General features: G+C 36.5%; 1 protein-coding gene across 1 annotated transcript in view; it reads right to left on the reverse strand.

The window, feature by feature from the left end:
- Window positions 1–957: 957 nt before the first annotated feature.
- Window positions 958–27140, reverse strand: part of RGS22 (regulator of G protein signaling 22) — a gene marked incomplete at both ends in the record, with an annotated part of 157068 nt that continues 130885 nt past the window's right edge. Inside the window, 6 exon segments of the mRNA XM_082858451.1 lie at window positions 958–1048; window positions 1050–1086; window positions 1204–1297; window positions 5771–5869; window positions 17568–17726; window positions 21857–22036. Of these exon segments, the coding sequence (XP_082714577.1) occupies window positions 958–1048; window positions 1050–1086; window positions 1204–1297; window positions 5771–5869; window positions 17568–17726; window positions 21857–22036 (660 nt within the window).

A 27140-nucleotide genomic window follows, 5' to 3' on the forward strand; every position in this document is an offset into this window, starting at 1 on the left:
TAAATGTTGGAGGGACTGTGAGGTTGGTCTATGGGGTGGGGGAACTGACAGAGGGCACAGTGAGTAGGATAAATCAGAAGAGAAAAAAGATGAGCAGGCTAAGAGCATAAAGGCCTGCTCATCAAACCCTCCCAAGAACCAGAAAACTAAGGATTTTCAGAAACAAAAATCTAAGCTACAAGATGGAAGATAAGAGAAAGGGGGCTTTTACAGGGTTCTTTAAGTATTAGGTCAATGGGTTACACATACATTACATTATACTAGTATACTACTTTGTAAGGGCATTGTTAAACTCTAACGCTAGTATCAAAACTGTATAATCACATCAGTATCTGTATGAGAGAAGGACCCCAGTTTGACTTTCAGTTCTTTCTTATATTCCCATCTTGGGAAAGTGGAACTTAGAAAAATTCAGCTTGGGAAACCTTGGGAAACTAAGCCCACTCTTCCATAAATGTTCTTTGTGGAAGAGAAGACTAGATAAGGAGCAGATAGAAGCAATCAATTATCATTCCCCAGGGGCCTTTCTATTCAGGAGACTGTGCCATTCAGAAGGGAGGCAAGGTGCTCCTAGCCATCAGTTTGTTACTGGAGAGTGTAAGTGTATGTGTGTGTGTTTGTGTGTGTGTGTGTTTTGTGTGTGCACTGTGCAGGTGTGCACGTGCATTAGTGTGTGAGTCAGAGAGACATGGATGGGACTGATCAATTCAGTCTATGACTTATCTTGTACCTATCAGCAGCAGTGTATACACTTCCATGAGTGCTGTCACTCTGGAAATAGGATGTAGTGTTGGGTGTATGTCATAGTCTTTCCTCATCAGCAGAGGAGAAAAAAACAGAGACAGACGGAACACACACACTCTGAAATTCTCCTAACTTGGGAGTCAGAGCAGTTGGGAAGGAATCAGTCCTCATCCCTTCCTACCCTCTCCAGATGGCCAAGTGACAGGTAGAGTTCTAACAATAAGGAAGAAAGAACTGAAGATAGACTATCACATGAAACTCACTCTGAATGTTGTGGGAAGATATGGTCTTTTTCAAAGACAGCGGAAGCAGCAGACTTGAAATTTGTAAAAGATGGTGTGGCTGCACAAAAATAAGAGAAATAAGGGAAACAGTGAAGTAATAATTAACAAAGTCCGCTAATATTAATCTGTAATAGAAGATAACAAAGCAACCCTGTAAGCAAAGAGCAAAAATTACCTGCAAACAACTTTCTTTCTAGTTCTTCTTGAATTTTAAGAAGAATCCTTTCCTGTTCTAAGGCTTCTATGTACTTTGAGTAGCACCAGGTTGGCTAAGAAAACAATTTTCAAAATTAATTTTGGAAATATTTGCCCCAGTAAATAAACTGAAGGTAAGATAATATCAGCTCCCTCATTTAAACCATTTATGCTAGAAGAACACATATAAAGAAATGTGCACATTTCAAAAATTTACATGAATTTTCATAAACAGAACTTACTGATTTAAACTTTTAACTGGGTACCAAAAATTATTACGGATCTACATTTATGTAGATATGTTTATGATGAAGTAAAGGGATTTTTCTATAGCCTTGACCTAAATTTTTAATAAGTTAAATTTTGTTCTAGTTTTATTGAGATGTAATTGACATATAGCACTGTTTAAGTTAAAGGTGTACAATAATAATGATTTGACTTACACACATCATGAAATGATCACAAGAGGTTTGGAAAACACCTATCATCTCATATAAATATAATATTAAAGAAATAGAAAAAAGAATTTTTTCCTTATGATGAGAAGTCTTAGGATTTACTCTCTTAACAGTTTTCATTTGTAACATACAGCAGTGTTCAGTATTTTTATCATGTTGTACATTACCTACTTAGTACTTACCTTATAACTGAAAACTTGTACTTTAGATTACATTCATCTAATTCACCCTCCCTCCACCCTCCACCTCTGGTAGCCACAAATCTGATCTCTTTTTCACCGAGTTTGTTTGTTTTGGAAGTATAATTGACCTACAACACCACGCTAGTTCCTGGTGCACAACACAGTGATTCCATATTTCTATATGTTAAAAATGATCACCATGATAAGTCTGGTTGTCATCTGTCACAATAAAGATATTACATAATTATTGACTATATTCCCACACTACACATTTCATACCTGTGACTCATTTATTTTGTAACTGAAAGTTCGTACCTCTCACTACCACTTACCTATTTCTCTCCTCCTACCAATACCCTCCCCTCTGGCACCTGTTTGTTCTCTGTATCTAAGACTCTGTTTCTGTTTGGTTCCGTTTGTTCATTTGTCTATCTCTGACTTATTTCACTTAGCGTAATACACCATAGGTCCATCATGTTATCACAAATGGCAGGATTTCATTCATTTTATGGCTGAGTAATATTCTGGTGTGTGTGTGTGTGTGTGTGTGTGTGTGTGTGTGTGTGTGTGTGTACCACTTCTTCTTTATCCATTCATATATTGATTGGCACTTAGGTTGCTTCCATATCTTGGCTACTGTAAATAATCTTGCAATGAACATAGGGGTGAATGTATCTTTTAGAACCGGTGTTTTTGTTTTCTTCACAAATACTCAGTAGTGGAACTGCTGGATCCTATGGTAGTTCTAGTTTTATGTTTTTGAGGACTCTCCGTACTGTTTTTCAGAGTGGTTACACCAATTTACATTCTCACCAACAGTGTACAAGTGTTACATTTTCTGCACATCCTTGAAAAACTTATTTGTTGTTTCTTGTTTTGTTTTTTAATTTACTTATTTTTTAACATCTTTATTGGAGTACAATTGCTTTACAATGGTGTTAGTTTCTGCTGTATAACAAAGTGAATCAGCTAAATGTATACATATATCCCCGTATCTCCTCCCACTTGCGTCTCCCTCCAACCCTCCCTATACCACCCCTCTAGGAGGACACGAAGTACCTAGCTGATATCCCTGTGCTATGCAGCTGCTTCCCACTAGCTAACTGTTTTACAATTGGTAATGTATATATGTCCATGCCACTCTCTCACTTCGTCCCAGATTACCCTTCCCCTTCCCCATGTCCTCTAGTCCATTCTCTATTTCTGCGTCTTTATTCCTGTTCTGACCCTATGTTCTTCAGAACCATTTGTTTTCTTTTCCCTTTTTTTTAAGAATCCATATATATGTGTTAACATATGGTATTTGTATTTATCTGACTTACTTCCCTCTGTATGACACTCTCTCGGTCCATCCAACTCACTGCAAATAACGCAATTTCAGTTCTTTTTATGGCTGAGTAATATTCCATTGTATATATGTGACACATCTTCTTTATCCATTCATGTGTTGATGGACACTTAGGTTGCTTCCATGTCCTGGCTACTGTAAATAGTCCTGCAATGAACATTGTGCTACATGACTCTTTTTGACTTATGGTTTTCTCAGGGTACATGCCCAGTAGTGGGATTGCTGGGTCGTATGGTAGTTCTTTTTTAGTTTTTTAAGGAACCTCGATACTGTTCTCCATAGGGGCTGTATCAATTTACATTCCCAACAACAGTGCAAGAGGGTTCCCTTTTCTCCACACCCTCTCCAGCATTTATTGTTTGTAGATTTCATGATGACGGCCATTCTGCCTGATGTGAGGTGATATCTCATTGTAGTTCTGATTTGCATTTCTCTAATGGTTAGAGATGTTGAGCATCCTGTCATGTGTATCTTGGCAATCTGTATATCTTCTATGGAGAAATGTCGATTTAGGTCTTCTGCCCATTTTTGGATTGGGTTGTTTCTTTGATATTGAGCTGCATGAGCTGCTTGTATATTTTGGAGATTAATCCTTTGTCAGTGGCTTGGTTTGCAAATGTTTTCTCCCATTCTGAGGGTTGTCTTTTCGTCTTGTATATAGTTTCCTTTGCTCTGCAAAGCTTTTAAGTTTCATTAGGTTCCATTAGTTTATTTTTGTTTTTATTTCCATTTCTCTAAGAGGTGGGTCAAAAAGGATCTTGCTGTGATTTATGTCATAGAGTGTTCTGCCTATGTTTTCCTCTAAGAGTTTGATAGTGTCTGGCCTTACATTTAGGTCTTCAATCCATTTTGTGCATTTCTGTGTATGGTGTTAAGGAGTGTTCTAATTTCATTCTTTTACATTAAGCTGTCCAGTTTTCCCAGCACCACTTATTGAAGAGGCTGTCTTTTCTCCACTGTATATTCTTGCCTCGTTTATCAAAGACAAGGTGACCATATGTGTATGAGTTTATCTCTGGGCTTTCTATCCTTTTCCATCAATCTATATTTCTGTTTTTGTGCCAGTACCATACTGTCTTGATTACTGTAGCTTTAGAGTATACTCTGAAGTCAGGGAGCCTGGCTCCTCCAGCTCCGTTTTTCTTTCTCAAGATTGTTTTGGCTATTCGGGGACTTTTGTATTTCCATACAAATTGTGAAATTTTTTGTCCCAGTTTTTTGAAAAATGCCATTGGTGGTTTGATAAGGATTGCATTGAATCTGTAGATTGTTTGGGTAGTATAGTCATTTTCACAATGTTGATTCTTCCAATCCAAGAACATGGTATATCTCTCCATCTGTTTCTATCATCTTTCATTTCTTTCAACAGTGTCTTATAGTTTTCTGCATACAGGTCTTTGTTTCCTTAGGTAGGTTTATTCCTAGGTATTTTATTCTTTTTGTTGCAATGGTAAATGGGAGTGTTTTCTTAATTTCTCTTTCAGGTTTTTCATCATTAGTGTATAGGAATGCAAGAGATTTCTGTGCATTAATTTTGTATCCTGCTACTTTACCAAATTCATTAATTAGCTCTAGTAGTTTTCTGGTGGCATCTTTAGGATTCTCTATGTACAGCATCATGTCATCTGCAAACAGTGTCAGTTTTACTTCTTCTTTTCCAATTTGGATTCCTTTTATTTCTTTTTCTTCTCTGATTGCTGTGGCTAAGACTTCCAAAACTATGTTGAATAATAGTGGTGAGAGTGGGCAACCTTGTCTTGTTCCTGATCTTAGTGGAAATAGTTTCAATTTTTCACCATTGAGAATGATGCTGGCTCTTGGTTTGTCATATATGGCCTTTATTATGTTGAGGTACGTTCCCTCTATGCCTACTTTCTGGATGGTGTTTTATCATAAATCGATGTTGAATTTTGTCAAAAGCTTTTTCTGCATCTATTGAGATGATCATATGGTTTTCATCCTTCAGTTTGGTAATATGGTGTATCACATTGATTGATTTGTGTATATTGATGAATCCTTGCATTTCTGGGATAAACCCTGCTTGATCATGGTGTATGATCCCTTTAATGTGCTGTTGGATTCTCTTTGCTAGTATTTTGTTGAGGATTTTTGCATCTATTTTCATCAGTGATATTGGCCTGTAGTTTTCTTTTTTTGTGACATCTTTGTCTGGTTTTGGTATCAGGGTGATGGTGGCCTAACAGAATGCGTTTCAGAGTGTTCCTCCCTCTGTTATATTTTGGAAGAGTTTGAGAAGGATAGGTGTTAGCTCTTCTCTAAATGTGAGATAGAATTCGCCTGTGAAGCAATCTGGTCCTGGGTTTTTGTTTGTTGGAAGATTTTGAATCACAGTTTCAATTTCAGTGCTTGTGTTTAGTCTGTTTATATTTTCTATTTCATCCTGTTTCAGTCTCAGAAGGTTGTGCTTTTCTAAGAATTTGTACATTTCTTCCATGTTGTCCATTTTATTGGCATATAGTTGCTTGTAGTAATCTCTCATGATTCTTTGCATTCTGCTATCCATTGCTCTACAGAAGAAGTGATATCTTTCCTGCTTACCTGTTGGCCGTATGCTTGCTGGCCTAAACCTGGGTCACTGATTAAAGCAGCTGTTTTGATAGCAGATCCTGAAGTACTTGGATATTGTTTGATTCCATCCTGTAATTATATTAAATTAAATTATTCCAAAAAATGGGTAACACTATATTAACATAAACTTACAGTTCAGAAGTCATAACATCTTATGAAAAAATATTTTGTGGTAAGCACCGCACCACAAGGTTTCATCAAGTCAATGTCATGAATATGACATATTCTACTGTTATGATCTTTAATTTCTTTCATACTAATATAAAAATATGAAAAAATAAATGAGAGAAATTATAAAGTAGAATGTAATAATCACCTCCAAATTCTAGCTTCCAAGAAAAACCACTACATTTTCATGAACATCCATCCAAACTTCTCACTAGACAAATGCTTAGATATAATCTATAACTTGAATATTGATATTTTATTAGCTAAATTTCATATAAATGGAATCACAGTATACAAACTTTTAAAATCTGCTTTTTCATGAAAAATATCATGAAAACATTTCTCTGTGAATAAATAAAGAACAGGAATATAAGGGCAGGGTCTTTGTATCATTCACCAAGTATGCCTACTGCAGAACACAGAGTATATACTTAAATATTTGTTGGATGATGGAATGCATAAATTACATCATCATTTTCACTGGATGAATGGTCTTTTTAAAAACAATTATTTAATTTTATTTTTGGCTGTGTTGGGTCTTCATTGCTGCACACGGGCTTTCTCTAGTTGCAGCGAGCGGGGGTTACTCTTCCTTGCTGTGTGCGGGCTTCCCATTGCGGTGGCTTCTCTTGTTGTGGAACACGGGCTCTAGGCATGTGAGCTTCAGTAGTTGTGGCACGTGGGCTCAGTAGTTGTGGCTCTTGCGCTCTAGAGCGCAGGCTCAGTACTTGTGGCACATGGGCTTAGTTGCTCCGTGGCATGTGGGTCTTCCCGGACCAGGGCTTGAACCCGTGTTCCCTGCATTGGCAGGCAGATTCTTAAGCACTGTGCCATCATAGAAGACCTGAATGGTCTCATACACTCAAATATTTGTTGAATGATTAAAGAATAAACTACATTATCAGTTAAACAGGTGAATAATATTCTAGTAAAGGAATGTACCATAGATGATTTAACCAATACCTGCTATTAGAAATTTAAGTCATTAAAAATTTTTACTATTATAAACAATGCTGTATACAAACATCTTTCTGCACTTTTAAAATTCTCTCCTTTAGAATAAATGTCTAGAAGTCTATCTGCCGGATTATAAAGAATGAACATTTTAAACAATAAAAGTTGTCAAATTGCCCTTCAGAAACAAAGCACCATTTTACACTTTCTCCAATAATGCATGAATTTGCAGGCCTCTTCCTCATACCCTCAACCAACACTGGATATTTTCTTCTTTGCCAGTCTACATGTCTTTGGTTACTACTGAGGTTGAACACCTTTTAATGCTTTTTTTTTTTTTTCTTTTTCCGTTACGCGGGCCTCTCACTGTTGTGGCCTCTCCCGTTGCGGAGCACAGGCTCCGGACGCGCAGGCTCAGTGGCCGTGGCTCACGGGCCTAGCCACTCCGCGGCATGTGGGATCTTCCCGGACCGGGGCACGAACCCGTGTCCCCTGCATCGGCAGGCAGACTCTCAACCACTGCGCCACCAGGGAAGCCCCCTTTTAATGCTTTTAATCATTTGTATTTCTTTTGAGAATTGCCTGTTGATGCCCTTTGCCCTATTTTTTTGTTAAGAGTATTTGTGATTTATTTTTTATAACATATCATACATTTTATGTTTTCCCAATTTGTCTTTTAACCTTGTTTTTTGCCATTTAAAATTTAAAAAATTTTACTGATCCTTTGTTAATGAATTTGCCACTGTTCATTTTAAGTATTTGATATTAAACTACATGAAAGTTTTCCATGAGATTGATTCTCCTGTCATATCTTTCTTCAGATTACCCAGTTTCATTTGATTCCTTTATAAGAATGAGAGATGAAGGATGTAATTGATATTAGTATTTTTATTATAAAGAAGGCCAATTACTGCTACAATATTAAAAAAAATAACTAACATTTACTTTATGACATGTATTATTCTTCACATACTATATTTAATTCTACCTTGTGATGTAATTTCTATTACTATTTTCATTTTCCTGAAAAAAAAAGAGGTTTTTGGAAGTGAACTGGTTTCCCTGAGATATTAGAACTGATCGATGATAAGGCTAGGATTCAAAACCAGGCAGTCTGACTCTAGAAACTGCACTCCTAACCACTATACTATGTTATCTCAGATCAAATGATACCTTACAATTGTATAGTGGAATACCTTACATGTTCTTCTATTCATATCATTTCAATGAATCCCTCTCAAATCATATGAGATTAATATCATCACCATTAGGTGATAGATGAATTTGAGGTTAAGAGGGTTATGAGTCATGCCCATGGTTACCTAGGGAAATCCAATATTTTTCATAGTAAGTGATTTTTTTCAGAGGACACATTTTCACGTTACAAAAAAAATTATGAGTTTCCCATATTCACTTTTTCCAACATTTCCTCATACGTCTTCATTGACAATAAAATCCTGGAACAAATGTCGACTCTACTGGTCTTCCTTAGCTTACACTTTCTGTGTTAAAATAAATGCATGTGCAAAATTTGAAGTCACTAATAAGTGATGGCAATATGTTTATTGTGTAAAATAAGAATATTCAGAAGTAGAATTCCTATGTTTTCTTTAGGATTATTCACCCTACAAAACGAACGTCAACATTTGTACCTAACCCTATTAGCAGTTACCAGTTGACAGATACGGACAGATCAGAAGATCACTTAAGGACATTTGCATTTCCATAACTGAAGTATAATATGGACGATATAAAGATACATCTTGGATTTTCTGAAAAAGCAGCAATTTCAGATTTTCTCTACCCTCATCACACTGTATATTTCAACTTTTGTTTCAGACAATATGTTTATCATATATCTAAGTAAACTGAAAATACTTGGGATGACACTTAGAGAGCTGTGAAGTTCTTCCTAAGTGTTTAGGATACAGTAAGAGATCTTTATATCCTCCTTACTTCTATATCCTTTATTCAATAAGTATATATTTAGAACCATTTGTTAAAATCCTACTATTTAAGACTAACTCAAATTTACCTTTTCTTTGAGATCCTTTACCTTTCCCCCACAAATAATTAATTCCTCATTTTCTGGGATTTCAGTTTTTGTTTATATTCTTTTCAGTTAAGTGTATGTGTGTATCTATCTATCCTTACACTATATATAAATTATATTCATATCCCTAGCATATGTAGTAGGGATCAATATGAATAGATGATCAATAAAACTCTATGTAGTAGATGATCAGTAAAAGTCTGGTGAAAGAAGCAGGAAAAGGATTAGGAGGGGAAGCTCTTTAGAGAGAATATTTAGGCCACATTAGTAGAAAATGCAGCAGACTCACATGAGACTCATCTGATTGGTGAAGTTATTCATGTGCCACAGGTGGAATCAGAAAAGAGCTCCAAGCATACATGTTAGACAACATTCTAATTTTTTCTCCCTACATCAACCCTTCAAATATATTTCCTTCCTGAGCCTACCAACTTAGGATCACATTCAAGCAGCTCAGTCAGACATGGACTTGCCTCAGGGACTGGAGAAGGTAAATGAGAGGATTTTTATTCAGTGAACTCTGTTTTTTTGTCAGATTACATAGATTGGGCCAGATGCATAGTTGGTTTGAGGGGGAAATCAGCTTTTGTATTATTTGATCTATCATTTATCACCTAAACCACTGGAAGGGAAATAACTGCAGAAATTGTTAAAATAAATAATCCAAAAATAATTATATTTAAGTTTAATAACATTTCATTTCCATACATGGGATATATATGTGTATATATTTGCTCCATGGTTAAAGAACTCAAAATACATCTACAAAAATATGTGAAGCCACACTGAAGAACTGATTCAGTAGAAGCAAGATTTTGCAGACACCTCTTCCTATTTTCTCACTCTTATGTCTTCCCTGATTCTCATTCCCTGAGTGTACTGGAAATACCCTCAACCTCCGGATGATAGAATATATCAACCAAAGATAAGCTTCTGAAAATATGATAATTTTTTGTAGCACCATTCATATAAAAATGTTATATACTACTTACAAAAACATTTATAACACTCACATAAGATATGAATAACAACAATACCACCGAAGTTTAAGAAATGCAATATCACCAGTACCTCTGCTCCCCTTTGTGTCACTCTCCAATCCCATCATCTATCTCCACCCAACCCATGAAGGTAACCGCTATACTGAATTTTTACGTTTATCATTCCTTTTTCTTATTTATAGTTTCCCACATTTGTACTGATTAGTTTTATATAAATTTTAACTTTATATAAGCAGAATTGACTGGTTCTATTCATTTGAAAATTTTCCACTCAACATTATGCTCCTGCTATACATCTATGTTTATTATTGTGGTTAGTTTATTTGTTTTCCATCACAACACAGTATCCTACTACATGAATTTGTTTTTCCAGTCTCCTGTTAACAGACATTTGAATAGCTTCTGATTTTTTTGCTATAGAATGCCATGGGTGCTATAAACCATGTGCATGTCTCCTGATATCTGTGTCCATAAATTATTCAAGGAGATTTGATAAGTTGAAGGCTAAGTGCATCTTTTAATTTACTGGATAAAGTCAAATTGTTTTCTAAAGTGACTATCAATGTACAGTCCCATCCATAGTGTATAAGAGTTCTGATTGCTCCCTATTATTGGTGGTTGAGGAAAATATAAGACATTTCAAAATGAGCAGAAAATGGCAGGTGATATGCATATAAAACCATTACAAGAATAAAACAGAAAATGAGAACTCCAATATTTTAGCTGATGACACTACTGTCCAAGAAATCTAAGCATGAATCAGAGGAAAACTCTAACATAGGAGTCCAAAGTGGATAAAATATCCCTACACGAACATTTTCATATATGAAATACTCCAAATCATAAATGCAGAAACTCAGGAACACCAAAAAGCCAAAGCAATCTTTTTTTTTACTTTATTTATTTTAAATATATTTATTCTTTTTGGCTGAGTTGGGTCTTTGTTGCTGCGCGCAGGCTTTCTCTAACTGCAGTGAGCGGTGGCTGCTCTTTGTTGCGGTGCATGGGTTTCTCATTGCAGTGGCTTCTCTTGTTCCGGAGCACAGGCTCTAGGCGTGTGGGCTTTCAGTAGTTGTGGCTCGCGGGCTTCAGTAGTTGTGGCTTGTGGGCTGTAGAGTGCAGGCTCAGTAGTTGTGGCACACAGGCTTAGCTGCTCCGCAGCATGTGGGATCTTCCCGGACCAGAGCTCAAACCCGTGTCCCCCGCATTGGCAGGCGGATTCTTAACCACTGCACTACCAGGGAGGTCCCCAAAGCAATCTTGAGAAAGAAAAATGGAGCTGGAGGAGCCAGGCTCCCTGACTTCAGGCTATACTACAAAGCTACAGTAATCAAGACAGTATGGTACTGGCACAAAAACAGAAATATAGATCAATGGAACAGGATAGAAAGCCCAGAGATAAACCCACGCACATATGGTCACCTTATCTTTGATAAAGGAAGCAAGAATATACAATGGAGAAAAGACAGCTTCTTCAATAAGTGGTGCTGGGAAAACTGGACAGCTTAATGTAAAAGAATGAAATTAGAACACTCCCTAACACCATACACAAAAATAAACTGAAAATGGATTGAAGACCTAAATGTAAGGCCAGACACTATCAAACTCTTAGAGGAAAACATAGGCAGAACACTCTATGACATAAATCACAGCAAGATCCTTTTTGACCCACCTCTTAGAGAAATGGAAATAAAAACAAAAATAAACAAATGGGACCTAATGAAACTTCAAAGCTTTTGCACAGCAAAGGAAAGCATAAACAGGATGAAAAGACAACCCTCAGAATGGGAGAAAATAATTGCAAATGAAGCAACTGACAAAGGATTAATCTCCAAAATTTACAAGCAGCTCATGCAGCTCAATATCAAAAAAACCAAACAACCCAATCCAAAAATGGGCAGAAGACCTAAACAGACATTTCTCCAAAGAAGATAATACAGATTGCCAACAAACACATGAAAGGATGTTCAATATCACTAATCATTAGAGAAATGCAAATCAAAACTACAATGAGGTATCACCTCACACCGGTCAGAATGGCCATCATCAAAAAATCTACAAACAATAAATGCTAGAGAGGGTGTGGAAAAAAGGGAACCCTCTTGCACTGTTGGTGGGAATGTAAATTGATACAACCACTATGGAGAACAATATTGAGGTTCCTTAAAAAACTACAAATATAACTACCATACAATCCAGCAATCCCAGTACTGGGCATATACCCTAAGAAAACCGTAATTCAGAAAGAGTCATGTACCACAATGTTCACTGCAGCTCTATTTACAATAGCCAGGACATGGAAGTAACCGAAGTGTCCATCGACAGATGAATGGATAAAGAAGATGTGGCACATATATACAATGGAATATTAGCCATAAAAAAGTTATTTGTAGTTAGGTGGATGGACCTCTAGTCTGTCATACAGAGTGAAGTAAGTCAGAAAGAGAAAAACAAATACCATATGCTAACACATATATATGGAATCTAATAAAAAAAAAAGGGTTCTGAAGGACCTAGGGGCAGGACAGGAATAAAGATGCAGAAGTAGAGAATGGACTTGAGGACACTGGGAGGGGAAAGGGTAAGCTGGGGTGAAGTAAGAGAGTGGCATTGACATATATACACTACCGAATGTAAAAGAGATAGCTAGTGGGAAGCAGCCACATAGCACAGGGAGATCAGCTCGGTGTTTTGTGACCACCTAGAGGGGTGGGATAGGGAGGGTGGGAGGGAGATGCAAGAGGGAGGAGATATGGGGATATATGTTTATGTATAGCTGTTTCATTTTGTTATAAAGCAGAAACTAACACACCACTGTAAAGCAATTATACGCCAATAAAGATGTTAAAAAAAAGAAACTCAGAACAGAAACAGATAAATTTTAAAAGCCAGTGTAAAATGACAGTTTACTGAACTTAAAAAAAGACTGAAAAAAATAAAAATCTCTCAGAAATGAAGCTATAAGGTACCCAAGGGTTCATGAATATCGATCATAAAGAAAGTGTATATATACATATATACACACACATATATAATATGAATATAAATTCCCCTCTTCCAAAGTTGGCAGAAGATATAAACATGAGACTCAAGAACTTGAGTAATGTTCAAACAGAATCAACCCAAAGAAATCTGCACAAGGCACATCATAATCAAAATTCTGAAAACTAAAGACAAAGAAAAGAATTTTGAAAGCAGTAAGTGAGAAACAATACGTTACTTACAGGGAAAAAAGAAAGAAGAAAATAATAAATCTTGGAACATCAAAAAGGAAGAAAAATAGCAAGAGCAAAAGTAAGGGTAAATACAGTAGACTTTTCACCTTGAGTTTCCTGATTTATGTTTGATGGTTGAAGCAAAAATTATACAATTGTCTGATGTGGTTCTCAATATATGTTGAGAAATAGTTAGGATAATTATAAACAGGTGAGGGGAAAGAGACTTAAAGGGAGGTAGTTTCTAGACTCAATCTGGTAAAATGTCAACACCAATAGACTGCGATAAGTTATGCATGTATAATGTGATATCTAAAGCAACCACTGAAACATCCAAACAGAGATACAGCAAAATGAAATTCTAAGAAATGTTCAAGTAAATCCACAGGAATGCGAGACAAAGGAAATAGAACAAAAGAAACAGGGAACAAATAAAACAAAAAATAAAATGGCAGAGTTAAGAACTAACAAATCAATAATGACATTAAAGATACACAGACTAAATACACCAATTAAAAAACAGAAATTCGTAGGGTAGACTAAAAACAAAAACCAAACACCACCATGACACAACTATATGCTGTTTACAGGAAACTTAATTAAAATATAATGATGTAGGCAGTAAAGGAATGGAAAAATATACCATGTGAAAATCAAGATAGCAAGATGGTTCTGTAGCTTTGCAGAAGTTTGGCAGTTCCTCAAAAGGAGCCAACAATTCAACTTCTAGGTCCCAAGAAAAATAAAAACATGTCTATACATAAGGTTGTACAGAATGTTCATAGCAGCATTATTAATAATAGCCAAAAAGTACATTAACTGATGAATGGATAAGCAAACTGTAGTACAGCCATATAGTACAATATTAGTCGGCCGTAAGAAGAATAAAGTAGTGAAACATGCTACAAAATGGATGAACCTTGAAAATATCATGCTAAGTGAAAGAAGCCAGCCATAAAAGGCCACATGCTGTATGATTTAATTTACATGAAATGTCCAGATGTAGAAAGTAGATCAGTGGCTTCCAGAGGCTGAGAGGGAAGGAGTAAAGGGGAGTGACTGCTAATGGGTACAGTTTCTTTTGGAGGTGATGAAAATGTTCTAAAATTAAGTAGTACTGATGGTTGCACAACTCCGTAAATATACTAAAACCACAAAATTGTATATTTTAAAAGTGTGAATTTTATGGTATGTGAATTAAATTTCAGTAAAGGTATTATTAAATAAAAGCATGCAAATAAAAGAAGAAGAAGAAGGAGGAGGAGGAGGAGAAGAAGAAGGCAAGAGTGACTACATTAGCATTTTATTGTAATAGCCCAAAATAGAAACCAACTCAAATGTCCTCTAATGAGTGAATGGTTAAAATGTGGTACAATGTACCACAGAGCACTACTCAGCAGTCAAAGAGAACGAACTACGGATATACACAACAACGTGGATGGATCTCAAGGGTATTTATGTAGAGTGAAAACTGCCAGTCTCAAAGAGTCACATATTGTACGATTCTATTTATATAACATTCTCAAAACGACAAAATTTTCTAAATGGGGAACAGATCCATGGCTAACAGACATTATAATGGGTAATTGGATGGATATGACTTATAGTCATGAGGGACATCTTTGTGGTGCATCTTGAATATCGTTTTGGTTACTTGAATCTACATATGTGACAAAATGGCATAGAACTATACACACACCTTGTATCAATATCAATTTCCTGATTTTACTATTGTATATAGTTAATGTAAGGTGTAGCCACTGGGGGAAACTGGGTGATGGGTACATGGGACTTCTCTACTATCTTTGCAACTTCCTGTGAATGTTAATTATTTCAAAATAAAAATTTTTCTAAAAAATAATTTGGAATTTTAAATTTAAAAATATTATAGCAATAGCATTATTTTGAACATGAAATACTTTGGTATAAATTTCACAAAATATACTCAAGACCTGTCATTAAAAATGACAAATCATCGATGAGAGAAATGAAAGAATAACTAAACAGAGATAAACTGTGTTCATGGAGCAGAAGACACAGTATTGTTACGACATCAATTCTCAAACTGACCTATATGTTCATTACAATCCTGATCAAAATATCTGAATAGTTAACATGTGAAAAGTTGTTCCACCTTACTAATAATTAGGTGAACGTAAATAAAGGCATCAGCATGATGACATACCACTTGTCATCAACAGACTGACAAAAATTTCAAAGTCTGAACAAACCAAATGGGGAGAAGTAGGAATATAGATTGACACACGCTCATACTCTCTTACTCAGCCATTCCAAAAACATTTTTATACATGTGAATATGAAGACGTTTACAGGAATGTTGTCTGCAGTGCTGTTTGCAATGGTAAAAATTGAAAAAACTCCAACAATAAAGAAATAGGGACTTCCCTGGTGGTGCAGTGGTTAAGAATCCGCCTGCCAATGCCGGGGACACGGGTTCGATCCCTGGTCCGGTAAGATCCCACATGCCGCGGAGCAACTAAATCTGTGCGCCACAACTACTGAGCCTGCGCTCTAGAGCCCGCGAGCCACAACTACTGAAACCCTCACACCTAGAGCCTGTGCTCGGCAACAAGAGAAGCCACCGCAATGAGGAACCCGCGCACCGCAACGAAGAGTAGCCCCCACTCACCACTACTAGAGAAAGGCCGTGTGCAGCAATGAAGATCCAACGCAGCCAAAACTTAAAAAAAAAAAAGTTAAATAAAAATAGTATATTTATTCATATGATGGAAATGCAGCAATTAAACTGAATAAATGAGATCTAAGTAGAGCAGTGTGGGTAGAATTAAAAGACAAAATTGAATTTTAAATGCAGATGTAGAAAGCACAATATGTGCTATGGAATGAATTGTGTCTCCTCAAATTCATATGTTGATGCCCTAACTTCCACTGTGTCTGTATCATGAGATAGGGTTTTTAAGAGGTACTTAAGGTTAAATGAGGTCATAAAGGTAGGGTCCTAATCCAAAGAAACTGTGGCTTTATAAGAAGAGGAAGAGAGAGAGAACTCTTTTTCTCCCCAACTTGTGAGGACACAACAAGAAGGTGGCCATTTTCAAGCCAGGAGGAGAGGTCTCACCAAGAATCGTATTAGCTGGCACCTTGATCTGGGACTTCTAGTCTCCAGAACTATGAGGAAATTAATTTCTGTTGTTTAAGCCATCCAGTCTCTGATATTTTGCTATGGTAGCCTGAGAAGACTAATAAAATATGGTACCATTACGTAAGTTAAAATACACACAAAACAGTCCTCTGGATTGTTTATGACTCCATACACCATATAAAACACTATCTTAAAAAGGAGCTGTGAGAACATACCCCAAACTTAATGGTTGCTCTTGGAGATGGGGAGGGTAATAGAACTCAGGGCTGGAGTTAAGAGAGTTTACTGTTCTGCAGTATTTCACTTCTTAAGGAAAAATGAAAAGCAAATGAGGAAAATGTTAACAGTGTTTATTTTGACCTGTGCAAATATGGGTGTTATAATTATATTACTTTTATATCTTTAGATCTTTTTTTTTTTTTTTTTTTTTTTGCGGTACGCAGGCCTCTCTCACTGTTGTGGCCTCTCCAGTTGCGGAGCACAGGCTCCGGACGCGCAGGCTCAGCGGCCATGGCTCACGGGCCCAGCCGCTCCGCGGCATGTAGGATCCTCCTGGACCGGGGCACAAACCCGTGTCCCCTGCATCGGCAGGCGGACTCTCAACCACTGCGCCACCAGGGAAGTCCCTAGATTATCTTTTAAATTTCTTTTTAAAAACACAATAGGGATAAACTTACAAATAAGATGAAATATATTACTTGTTATCCCTTTTCAAGTCAAGGAAAATAGATAAATATAAAGATAGAGGAACTGATAAATGAATGGTCAGACTAAAAGACAAATAGGCAGGCTGGACAGTTTATGACTTACATTTGTAAATTTCACAGTCATATATCATTCTCTAATTTTAATATTGAAAATGCTGCCCCCAGTACATAGTATTTTTTCATTCATTCCCATATTTATTTGGTAAACAATAATTTATAATTGAGCATGTGCTGGATAGTGGTAGAACTGTTTAATAAGACAGATGGTATCTTTGAGGATCTCAGTCCAGTGAGAAAAACAAATGCAAAAATTTATTCACAAGACAATATAAAGTGTTCTCCAAGAGAGGTACATAGAAGAGATGACATTTGAGATAAATTTTTTAAAATTCAAAAACAAGTCTGAAACCTCTGACTGAAGGCTTTAAAAACCACTAAAATCTGTATTCTATAACTTCTCTGTATTTTTGCTCAGCCTAAATTCTTCTACACATATCACATAACTTTTAAAAGTCTGATTAAACCCAAAATGATTCTTGTCTCACCTCTGCAAATTTTTCGTCTTCCGTGACTACCGATTTTTTTTCCTGCTTACTATATTCTTGTCTTCTCTCCAAAACACTCATAATTTTTTTATCAGTTAAGTTCTTCCTAAACTCACAAAACTGAGGCCAAAATTTAAACAGAACTCCAAAAATTGTCATCTGTATATAAAACAAAGTATGTCTCAGATTACAGTTTTATACAAATGTACCAATTTAAACTCTAATTCACCATAATAATGGATTAACTATTCTATTCTTTAATATACAGCATGTTTCCTCCAACTTATTGTCTCCAGACATCTTGGTATAGTTTAGTTCAGCACATGCTTATCATCAATGTTATTTTACTACCAATGAGAAGTCTTTCTTTTAAGAAAAACATACTCTTAAATACAGTTAAAAGTCACTTTATGCTTTATGTTTCCCTATCCAGTTGATTGTATTAATAAAGAATCCATTAGGTCTTTTTAAATAAGAAATTTATGTTTTCTTTGAAAACATACACCAGTTGATCTGCCACACACTCTGCTGTTTTATGCAAGTATTCCAAATATTCAGTTCATCAAGGGGAACTCCTCTCCGGTCCCCTTTCCCTTCTTTTAGAGAAAGAAAATACCATTTTGCCTCTGGAAAAGCCCTTAAACAAAGCTGCAGATCTAAGAATAAATCTTGAGTAACTTTTAAATGATACAATCTCTCTTTTATGTGAGAGCAAGAAAAGTAACATTTAAAAAGCAGAGTGGTATCCTGCACAAATGCTTTCTTAGGACACTCTACATTAAGTGATTAATTGTGATATTTAAAGAGATAAGAATTGTTGCTCAAATTCCCATGCCAAGTTTTTCCATTAGTTCCAGAGGCATACATTACTTCCTAGAAGGTAGGACTTGTCACATCAGATCAAGTCCAACGTTTTGTTGCTGGGAATGGCCTATACCTAATGCCCTGGAGAAAAATGAACTAACCCATTAGGCTCTAAGCCAGCTCTTCAGGGGGAAAGTGGAATTTTTAAAAAGTAAATGCTGCAGTGACCAACAGCGTCCTGAATTGATATATTTCACGACTCCTCGTTTCTGTACGTGAGTATCATTAGTAGAACTATTTACTCCCTTTACAATACTATCTTGTCATTAAATTCTATAGCCTCTTGGGATTGTGAACACAAAAGCTAAACATACTTTATTTGATGAAGTGCAGGCTTTTAAAAAATTTTCATTTACATTTATCTGCCATGCATTTAATTAAGTAATCCTCTTCTCCAATGTTAAATGATCATGGTACTTTTTATATGCACTTTGTAAACTTAAATACTCCTCCACCTCTATTTACCAACTATATTGACCCTACTTCTCAGTTACCCCTCCAAAACCTGAGTCATTCCCAGCTCTCAAATATATTTATTTTCATTTAGAAGGCTTTCCAGTAAAAGTCACCCTATTAGGACACAATTTTTCAAGGTAGACATAAAATTGCTCTATTTCTAAAAGTTGCAATTAAGGTTAATAACATACATGTTATTCATGAAAATTGTCCTGTACCTCCAAAACCTTAAAAGATAACCAAACTGTGGATAAGTAAATGTTTTAATAAATATAGAGCTACTTTGCTCACTGCCAGCAGATGGGCAATGCTCTAGTATGAGTGAGAAGGGTCAGTGAAAATATGGCTGGGTGATGAAAACTTTCAAGCTATTAGGAATGCAGATGGGGGACAGGCAGACGCTATATTGCAGCGGTCCCCAACCCCCGGGCCATGGACAGGACCGTACAGCAGGAGATGAGTGGCAGGTGAGCCAGCAAAGCTTCATCTGTATTTACAGCCGCTCCCCATCATTCACAGTACTGCTTGAGCTCCGCCTACTGTCAGATCAGCTGCGGCATTAGATTCTCAAAGGAGCGTGACCCCTTACTGTGAACTGCGCATGTGAGGGATCTAGGTTGTGCGTTCTTTATGAGAATCTAATGCCTGATGATCTGAGGTGGAGCTTAGGCGGTGATGCTAGCACTGGGGAGTGGCTGCAAATACAGATTATCATTAGCAGAGAGGTTTGACTGCACAGAGACCATAATAAATCAACTGCTTGCAGATTCATATCGAAACCCTATCAGTGAGTAGCAAGTGAAAACAAGCTCAGGGTTCCCACTGATTCTGCATTATAGTGACTTGTATAATTATTTCATTATATATTCCAATGTAATAATAATACAAATAAAGTGCACAATAAATGTAATGTGCTTGAATCATCTCAAAACCATCCACCCACGCCCCCGCCCCCGGTCCGTGGAAAAACTGTCTTCCACGAAACCGGTCCCTGGTGCCAAAAAGGTTGGGGACCACTGCTATAGTGAAAACAATACTAAAACAGGCATTTTTTACATTTATTATTCAGCCCTTTCGCTCAACTTTGCTCTCATGTCCAATTTGATCTATTCCTGTCATGATCCATCTATTCTCACATCACTCATTCATATGTTCAAAAATGTTACTGAGTGTTGCGCACCCAGGCCACAAAGGCAAATAAGAAACATTCCCTACGCTCAAAGACCTTACAGTCCGATGGGAAAGTGAAGCATGAGAATAGCCATTTTCAATTCTGTGTGATAAGTGTTCTGACAGGGACAAATACAAGATACAATAGAAGCATAAGAGAGAGAAGATGATATTGTAAAAAGCTCTGGAAGCAAGAAAGTAAGCCCTCTTTATGGAAGTACAAATATTTCAGTAAGACTGGGAGACAGATGGCAGGGAGTGGGAAGACATGTGGCTAGAGAAATATGTAGTAAGGAGCTTGGTCTTCATTCTGAAGACAATGGGGAGTAATTGAAATTGAAAGCAGAGAAGTGACATGATCAAATATACATTTTGAAAAGATGGATCTGTCTGCAGTGAGTTAAATGGTTTTGAGAGAGCCTAGAGGCAGGGAATTCTGGTAATCAATGTGAGACATTGCAGATGTGAACTGAGGTAGCAACATGGAGTTGGAGAAAAGTAGATAGAATAACAGATAAGAAGGAGACAAATGGATACATATTAGTGACTGAAGATCTCCAAAGGTAAGGAATGAAGGATAGGGAAGACATGAAGATGGCAACCAGATCTCTGGCTTGCATACCTGGATAGGAGATATGCCATTCTCTGAGCTTCCTTACAGAACACAGAAACAATAGATTTGGTGAGGTAAGGCCCCTAAATATTCTCTTGTTTTCTGATACTCCAAAGTCCATATTTAAGATATGTTTGGAACTTTGTTTTGGGAAATCAGGTAGGAGGCCTAAACTAGAGGACTCCAATAAAGTTCACTGGCTGCAATCCCTGGACAGTGCAGTGGAACCAACCTACGTAAGCAGCTCCAGACATTCACCATCAGACTTGAGGCTAGACGGTCTCCCGGCTATCAGGAGACCTAGGCTAGGCTAAGTGATCTTTTCATTAACAGATGCTACAATTCTGACACCATGGTTTTTCTATTTCTCTCTAGCACATCCTCAATCATTCTTCTTTATTTTTGCCTATTCAATGCGTAATTGGATTGTGAGTCTACTTTCAGTTCCTTTTAGGACTTAGAACACAGCTGGCTTGCAAATGAGTATTAAGGAATAATGGTCTTTTTCCATGCTCAAAGGCAATCATACCCTAAATCTCTGTTTCATATCACTTAAATTGTGACATGGCCTTCCCTATTACCCCTATTATTATGTATTTTTCTTAATCATTTTTCAGGAACATCACTAAAAGGCTTTTCAAAATGCAAATAATGTTCAGCCAATCACTGTTTTCTATTATTTACCTAAAAAAGAAGTAACTTGAGTAGGTTAACAGCCATGATTTTCCTTTCATGAGCTTGTGTACTTTATGTTGGTTGGGTACTTAAATCTCCTCTCACTTATTTTATGAGCTATGTGAATATTCCAACCTTTAAAAATACACAAATCTTGGGACACACATTTTACCATTTTTGTGGTAGCAGACATTTTAAAAGGAAATATGAATGGTGGGAAAGGAAGGAGGAATTAGCTGTAGTTTTATAAGTTAGAAATAAAATGATAACCATGCAAAGTCAAAGTACAGAATTTAAATAATTGTATTTGCTGTATACTATCATGAACAAAATAGTAAGTTACTAGTTTCTATGTTCTGTGGCATATGCAATATTTTTTAAATTAAATAGAATAACCCAGGATTAGGAGGATTAGAGCCTTGCCAAATATGAATAATGCAAAAACTTTTAAAGAATATCTAGATTGATTATCTATTTTAAAGTATGCTTACTACATGCCCTGATTTCTTACCTGTGCCTCTCTAAATACATATGGTCCCAACTCCTTCCTGTGTTCAATAATCTTCTGGGCTTGCTCTAATGGAATGTCAATTTGTAAAGCTGGTGGAATACTGGAATTAATAAAGCAGTTGATAATAGTCATGATCTTCTTGTGGATGAGGGATTCACTACAATGAGAATGGCACAAGTCCTAAACAAGGAGGAAAGATAGAACAATATATGATTAATGCATTAATAGAATACTTTATAGAATGTGTCAATATGTCTGTCAGTAAATATATATATATTTTAACTTCAGGTCAAGAGGTTACTAGGACATGTCAAGACAATCTTAAAAGATCATAGCTTTTATTTCACTTGGATTTGAAAAACCTAAGAAATTTTTTTCTTTATTGCTCCTACCCTGTGTCTTCATATCTATGTGTGTCTCATTGATAGCATCTAGTTCCATGTTTTTCCCATCCATTCTGTCAATCTCTGTCTTTTAAAGGAACCTAAGACTTTGATGCACATACCTTACGTAAATACGGGTTTCATTTAATCCTGATTGTTTCTTCTCCTAGCAAAGGAGCAGCTTTAGTGTCTACTTTGACTCATTTAACAAATTCATATTAAGTTCCTGCTACATGCCAGCTGAGCCCCAAGACACAGCACCTGTCCTGTAAAGCCTCAATATCTACTGGCATCATAAAAATCAGATCAGAAATTAATGAAAAAGAAATGAAGGAAACAATAGCAAAGATCAGTAAAACTAAAAGCTGGTTCTTTGAGAAGATAAACAAAATTGATAAACCATTAGCCAGACTCATCAAGAAAAAAAGGGAGAAGACTCAAATCAACAGAATTAGAAATGAAAAAGGAGAGGTAACAACTGACACTGCAGAAATACAAAGGATCATAAGAGATTGCTACAAGCAACTCTATGTCAATAAAATAGACAACCTGGAAGAAATGGAAAAATTCTTATAAAAGCACAACCTTCTGAGACTGAACCAGGAAGAAATAGAAAATATAAACAGACCAATCACAAGTAATGAAATTGAAACTGTGATTAAAAATCTTCCAACAAACAAAAGCCCAGGACCAGATGGCTTCACAGGTGAATTCTATCAAACATTTAGAGAAAAGCTAACACCTATCCTTCTCAAACTCTTCCAAAATATAGCAGAGGGAGGAATACCCCCAAACTCATTCTAGGGGGTCCCTATCACTCTGATACCAAAACTAGACAAAAGATGTCACAAAAAAAGAAAACTACAGGCCAATATCACTGATGAACATAGATGCATAAATCCTCAATAAAATACCAGCAAACAGAATCCAACAGCACATTAAAAGTATCATACACCATGATCAAGTGGGGTTTAGTCCAGGAATTCAAGGATTCTTCAATATACACAAATCAATCACTGTGATATACCATATTAACAAACTAAAGGATAAAACCCATAGGACAATCTCAATAGATGCAGAAAAAGCTTTTGCCAAAATTCAACACCCATTTATGATAAAAGTCTCCAGAAAGTAGGCGTAGAGGGAACTTACCTCAACATAATAAAGGCCATATATGACAAACCCACAGCCAACATTTTTCTCAATGGTGAAAAACTGAAACCATTTCCTCTAAGATCAGGAAAAGACAAGGTTACCCATTCTCCCTGCTATTATTCAACACAGTTTTGGAAGTTTTAGCTACAGCAATCAGAGAAGAAAAAGAAATAAAAGGAATCCAAATCAGAAAAGAAGTAAAGCTGTCAGTGTTTGCAGATGACATGATACTATACATAGAGAATCCTAAAGATGCTACCAGAAAACTACTAGAGCTAATCAATGAATTTGGTAAAGTAGCAGGATACAAAATTAATGCACAGAAATCTCTTGCATTCCTATACACTAATGATGAAAAACCTGAAAGAGAAATTAAGGAAACACTCCCCATTACCATTACAACAAAAAGAATAAATTGGCTGGAATAAACCTACTTAAGGAGACAAAAGACCTGTATGCAGAAAACTATAAGACACTGATGAAAGAAATTAAAGATGATACAAACAGATGGAGAGATATATACCATGTTCTCGGATTAGAAGAATCAACACTGTGAAAATGACTACACTATCCAAAACAATCTACAGATTTCATGAAATCCCTATCAAACTACCACTGGCATTTTTCACAGAACTAGAACAAAAAGTTTCACAATTTGTATGGAAACACAAAAGACCCCAAATAGCCAAAGCAATCTTGAGAAAGAAAAACGGAGCTGGAGCAATCAGGCTCCCTGACTTCAGACTTTACTACAAAGCTACAGTAATCAAGACAGTATGGTACTGGCACAGTACCATAAACAAAAATGGTACTGGCACAGTACCATAAACAAAAATGGTACAGTATGGTACTGGCACAGTACCAAAACAGAAATATAGATCAATGGAACAGGATAGAAAGCCCAGAGATAAACCCACGCACATATGGTCACCTTATCTTTGATAAAGGAAGCAAGAATATACAATGGAGAAAAGACAGCTTCTTCAATAAGTGGTACTGGGAAAACTGGACAGCTACATGTAAAAGAATGATATTAGAACACTCCCTTACACCATACACAAAAATAAACTGAAAATGGATTGAAGACCTAAATGTAAGGCCAGACACTATCAAACTCTTAGAGGAAAACATAGGCAGAACACTCTATGACATAAATCACAGCAAGATCCTTTTTGACCCACCTCCTAGAGAAATGGAAAGAAAAACAAAAATAAACAAATGGGACCTAATGAAACTTCAAAGCTTTTGCACAGCAAAGGAAACCATAAACAAGATGAATAGACAACCCTCAGAATGGGAGAAAATATTTGCAAATGAAGCAACTGACAAAGGATTAATCTCCAAAACATATAAACAGCTCAGGCAGCTCAATATCAAAAAAACAAACAACTCAATCCAAAAATGGGCAGAAGACCTAAACAGACATTTCTCCAAAGAAGATATACAGATTGCCAACAAACACATGACAGGATGTTCAACATCACTAATCATTAGAGAAATGCAAATCAAAACTACAATGAGGTATCACCTCACACCGGTCAGAATGGCCATCATCAAAAAATCTACAAAAAATAAATGCTGGAGAGGGTGTGGAGAAAAGGGAACCCTCTTGCACTGTTGGTGGGAATGTAAATTGATACAGCCACTATGGAGAACAGTATCGAGGTTCCTTAAAAAAATTAAAAATATAACTAACATAGGACCCAGCAATACCACTACTGGGCATATACCCTGAGAAAACCATAATTCAAAAAGAGTCATGTACCACAATGTTCACTGCAGCTCTATTTACAATAGCCAGGTCATGGAAGCAACCTCAGTGTCCATCGACAGATGAATGGATAAAGAAGATGTGGCACATATATACAATGGAATATTACTAAGCCATAAAAGGAAATGAAATTGAGTTACGTGTAGTGAGGTGGATGGACCTCTAGTCTGTCATACAGAGTGAAGTAAGTCAGAAAGAGAAAAACAAATACCGTATGCTAACGTATATATATGGAATCGAAAAAAAAGTGGTTCTGAGGAAACTAGGGGCAGGACAGGAATAAAGACGCAGATGTAGAGAATGGACTTGAAGATGTGGGGAGGGGGAAGGGTAAGCTGGGATGAAGTGAGAGAGTAGCAATGACATATATACACGATCAAATGTAAAATAGATAGCTAGTGGGAAGAAGCTGCATTGCACAGCGAGATCAGCTCAGTGTTTTGTGACCACCTAGAGGGGTGGGATAGGGAGGGTGGGAGGGAGACTTAAGAGGGAGGGCATATGGGGATATATGTATACATCTAGCTGATTCACTTTGTTATACAGCAGAAACTAACACACCATTTTAAAGAAATTATACTCCAATAAAGATGTTCAAAAAAAATTTCTACTGGAAGAGAAGCATGAAAAACGTTTTTCCAATCTGAGATAGTTAATAAGTGGTAATGATAATAAAGGTATACACAGGGCCCTAGGAGAGCACCCTACTCAACTTACTGGTGGATGCAAGAGCTTTTTCTACCATAACTGCTTCTACAGCAAGGTGATTTAGGCTCAAAAAGGCTAGCAACAGAAGCGGGAATGCTGGTGGTTACAGGTGTACTATTATGCATCTCTTAGGATCTATAGTTTTTCAGATAACCTATTATATTTTCATCTTTATAGCTAAAGAATTTAAAAATAGTAATTGTACATTAAAAAGACCCAGTTTGGGCTTCCCTGGTGGCGCAGTGGTTGAGAGTCCGCCTGCCAATGCAGGGGACATGGGTTCGTGCCCCGGTCCGGGAGGATCCCGCATGCCGCGGAGCGGCTGGGCCCGTGAGCCATGTCCAGAGCCTGTGCTCCGCAACGGGAGAGGCCACAGCGGTGAGAGGCCCGCGTACAGCAAAAAAAAAAAAAAAAAAAGACCCAGTTTTATGCCACAGATGTAAGGCTATCACTTTTTAAAGTAAAGAGGTAGCTTAGCTTGAATTATGACATTTTTTATCAAAGACATTATTCTCTAAATCACTAGAAAGCACACAAATTTGGAAACTTGTAATTCTAGGCTGGAAATAAGCCAACATTTATTAAGTAGTTACTGTATGACAGGCATTGTAATAACTATCTTACGGACAGTATTAAAGAAAGAAAATTTCTAGAGCTTGCCATATAAAACTTTACATATATAAATTTGGCATAAGTTATATGTGAAAAAATCTTGATATAAATGTTACACTGAGATAACAGTTAGCATTTTTTACTCAATTTAGTATTCCCTCTGAAAATGCCTATTTATAACACATATGTTTGGTATGTTACCAAAAATTAAATTTTTTGCCATTACTAGGGAAATGATCATATATTTGGTGAGCCTGGCTTATTATTATGGAATATAAGGATTATGAAATAAAAACAAATCTGTGAAATTATACGGTTTTAATTTTAAGAGTATAGAGATAGAATTTAGATAGAATCAGGATTGGTATTTTTTCTAGTTGTTCTGCCCTACTATACCTTTAGCGAGTTCACTTTTACCTATCATTGAGGCCTATGTGTTAAGCACATAGTTGACCGTTGAACAACGTGGGGGTTAGGGGCACCAACCCTGCCTAGCAGTTGGAAATCCACGTATAACTTTACAGTTGGCCATCTGCTTCTGTGGTTCCACATCCTTGGATTCAACCAACAGTGGATTGTGAAGTACTGTAGTCTGAATTTATTGAAAAAAATTCAGATATAAGCGGACCTTGCAGTTCAAACCTGTGTTGTTCAA

This window comes from Leucopleurus acutus (assembly GCF_964270905.1).
Source record: "Leucopleurus acutus genome assembly, chromosome: 17".
Classification (NCBI taxonomy): Eukaryota; Metazoa; Chordata; class Mammalia; order Artiodactyla; family Delphinidae; genus Leucopleurus; species Leucopleurus acutus.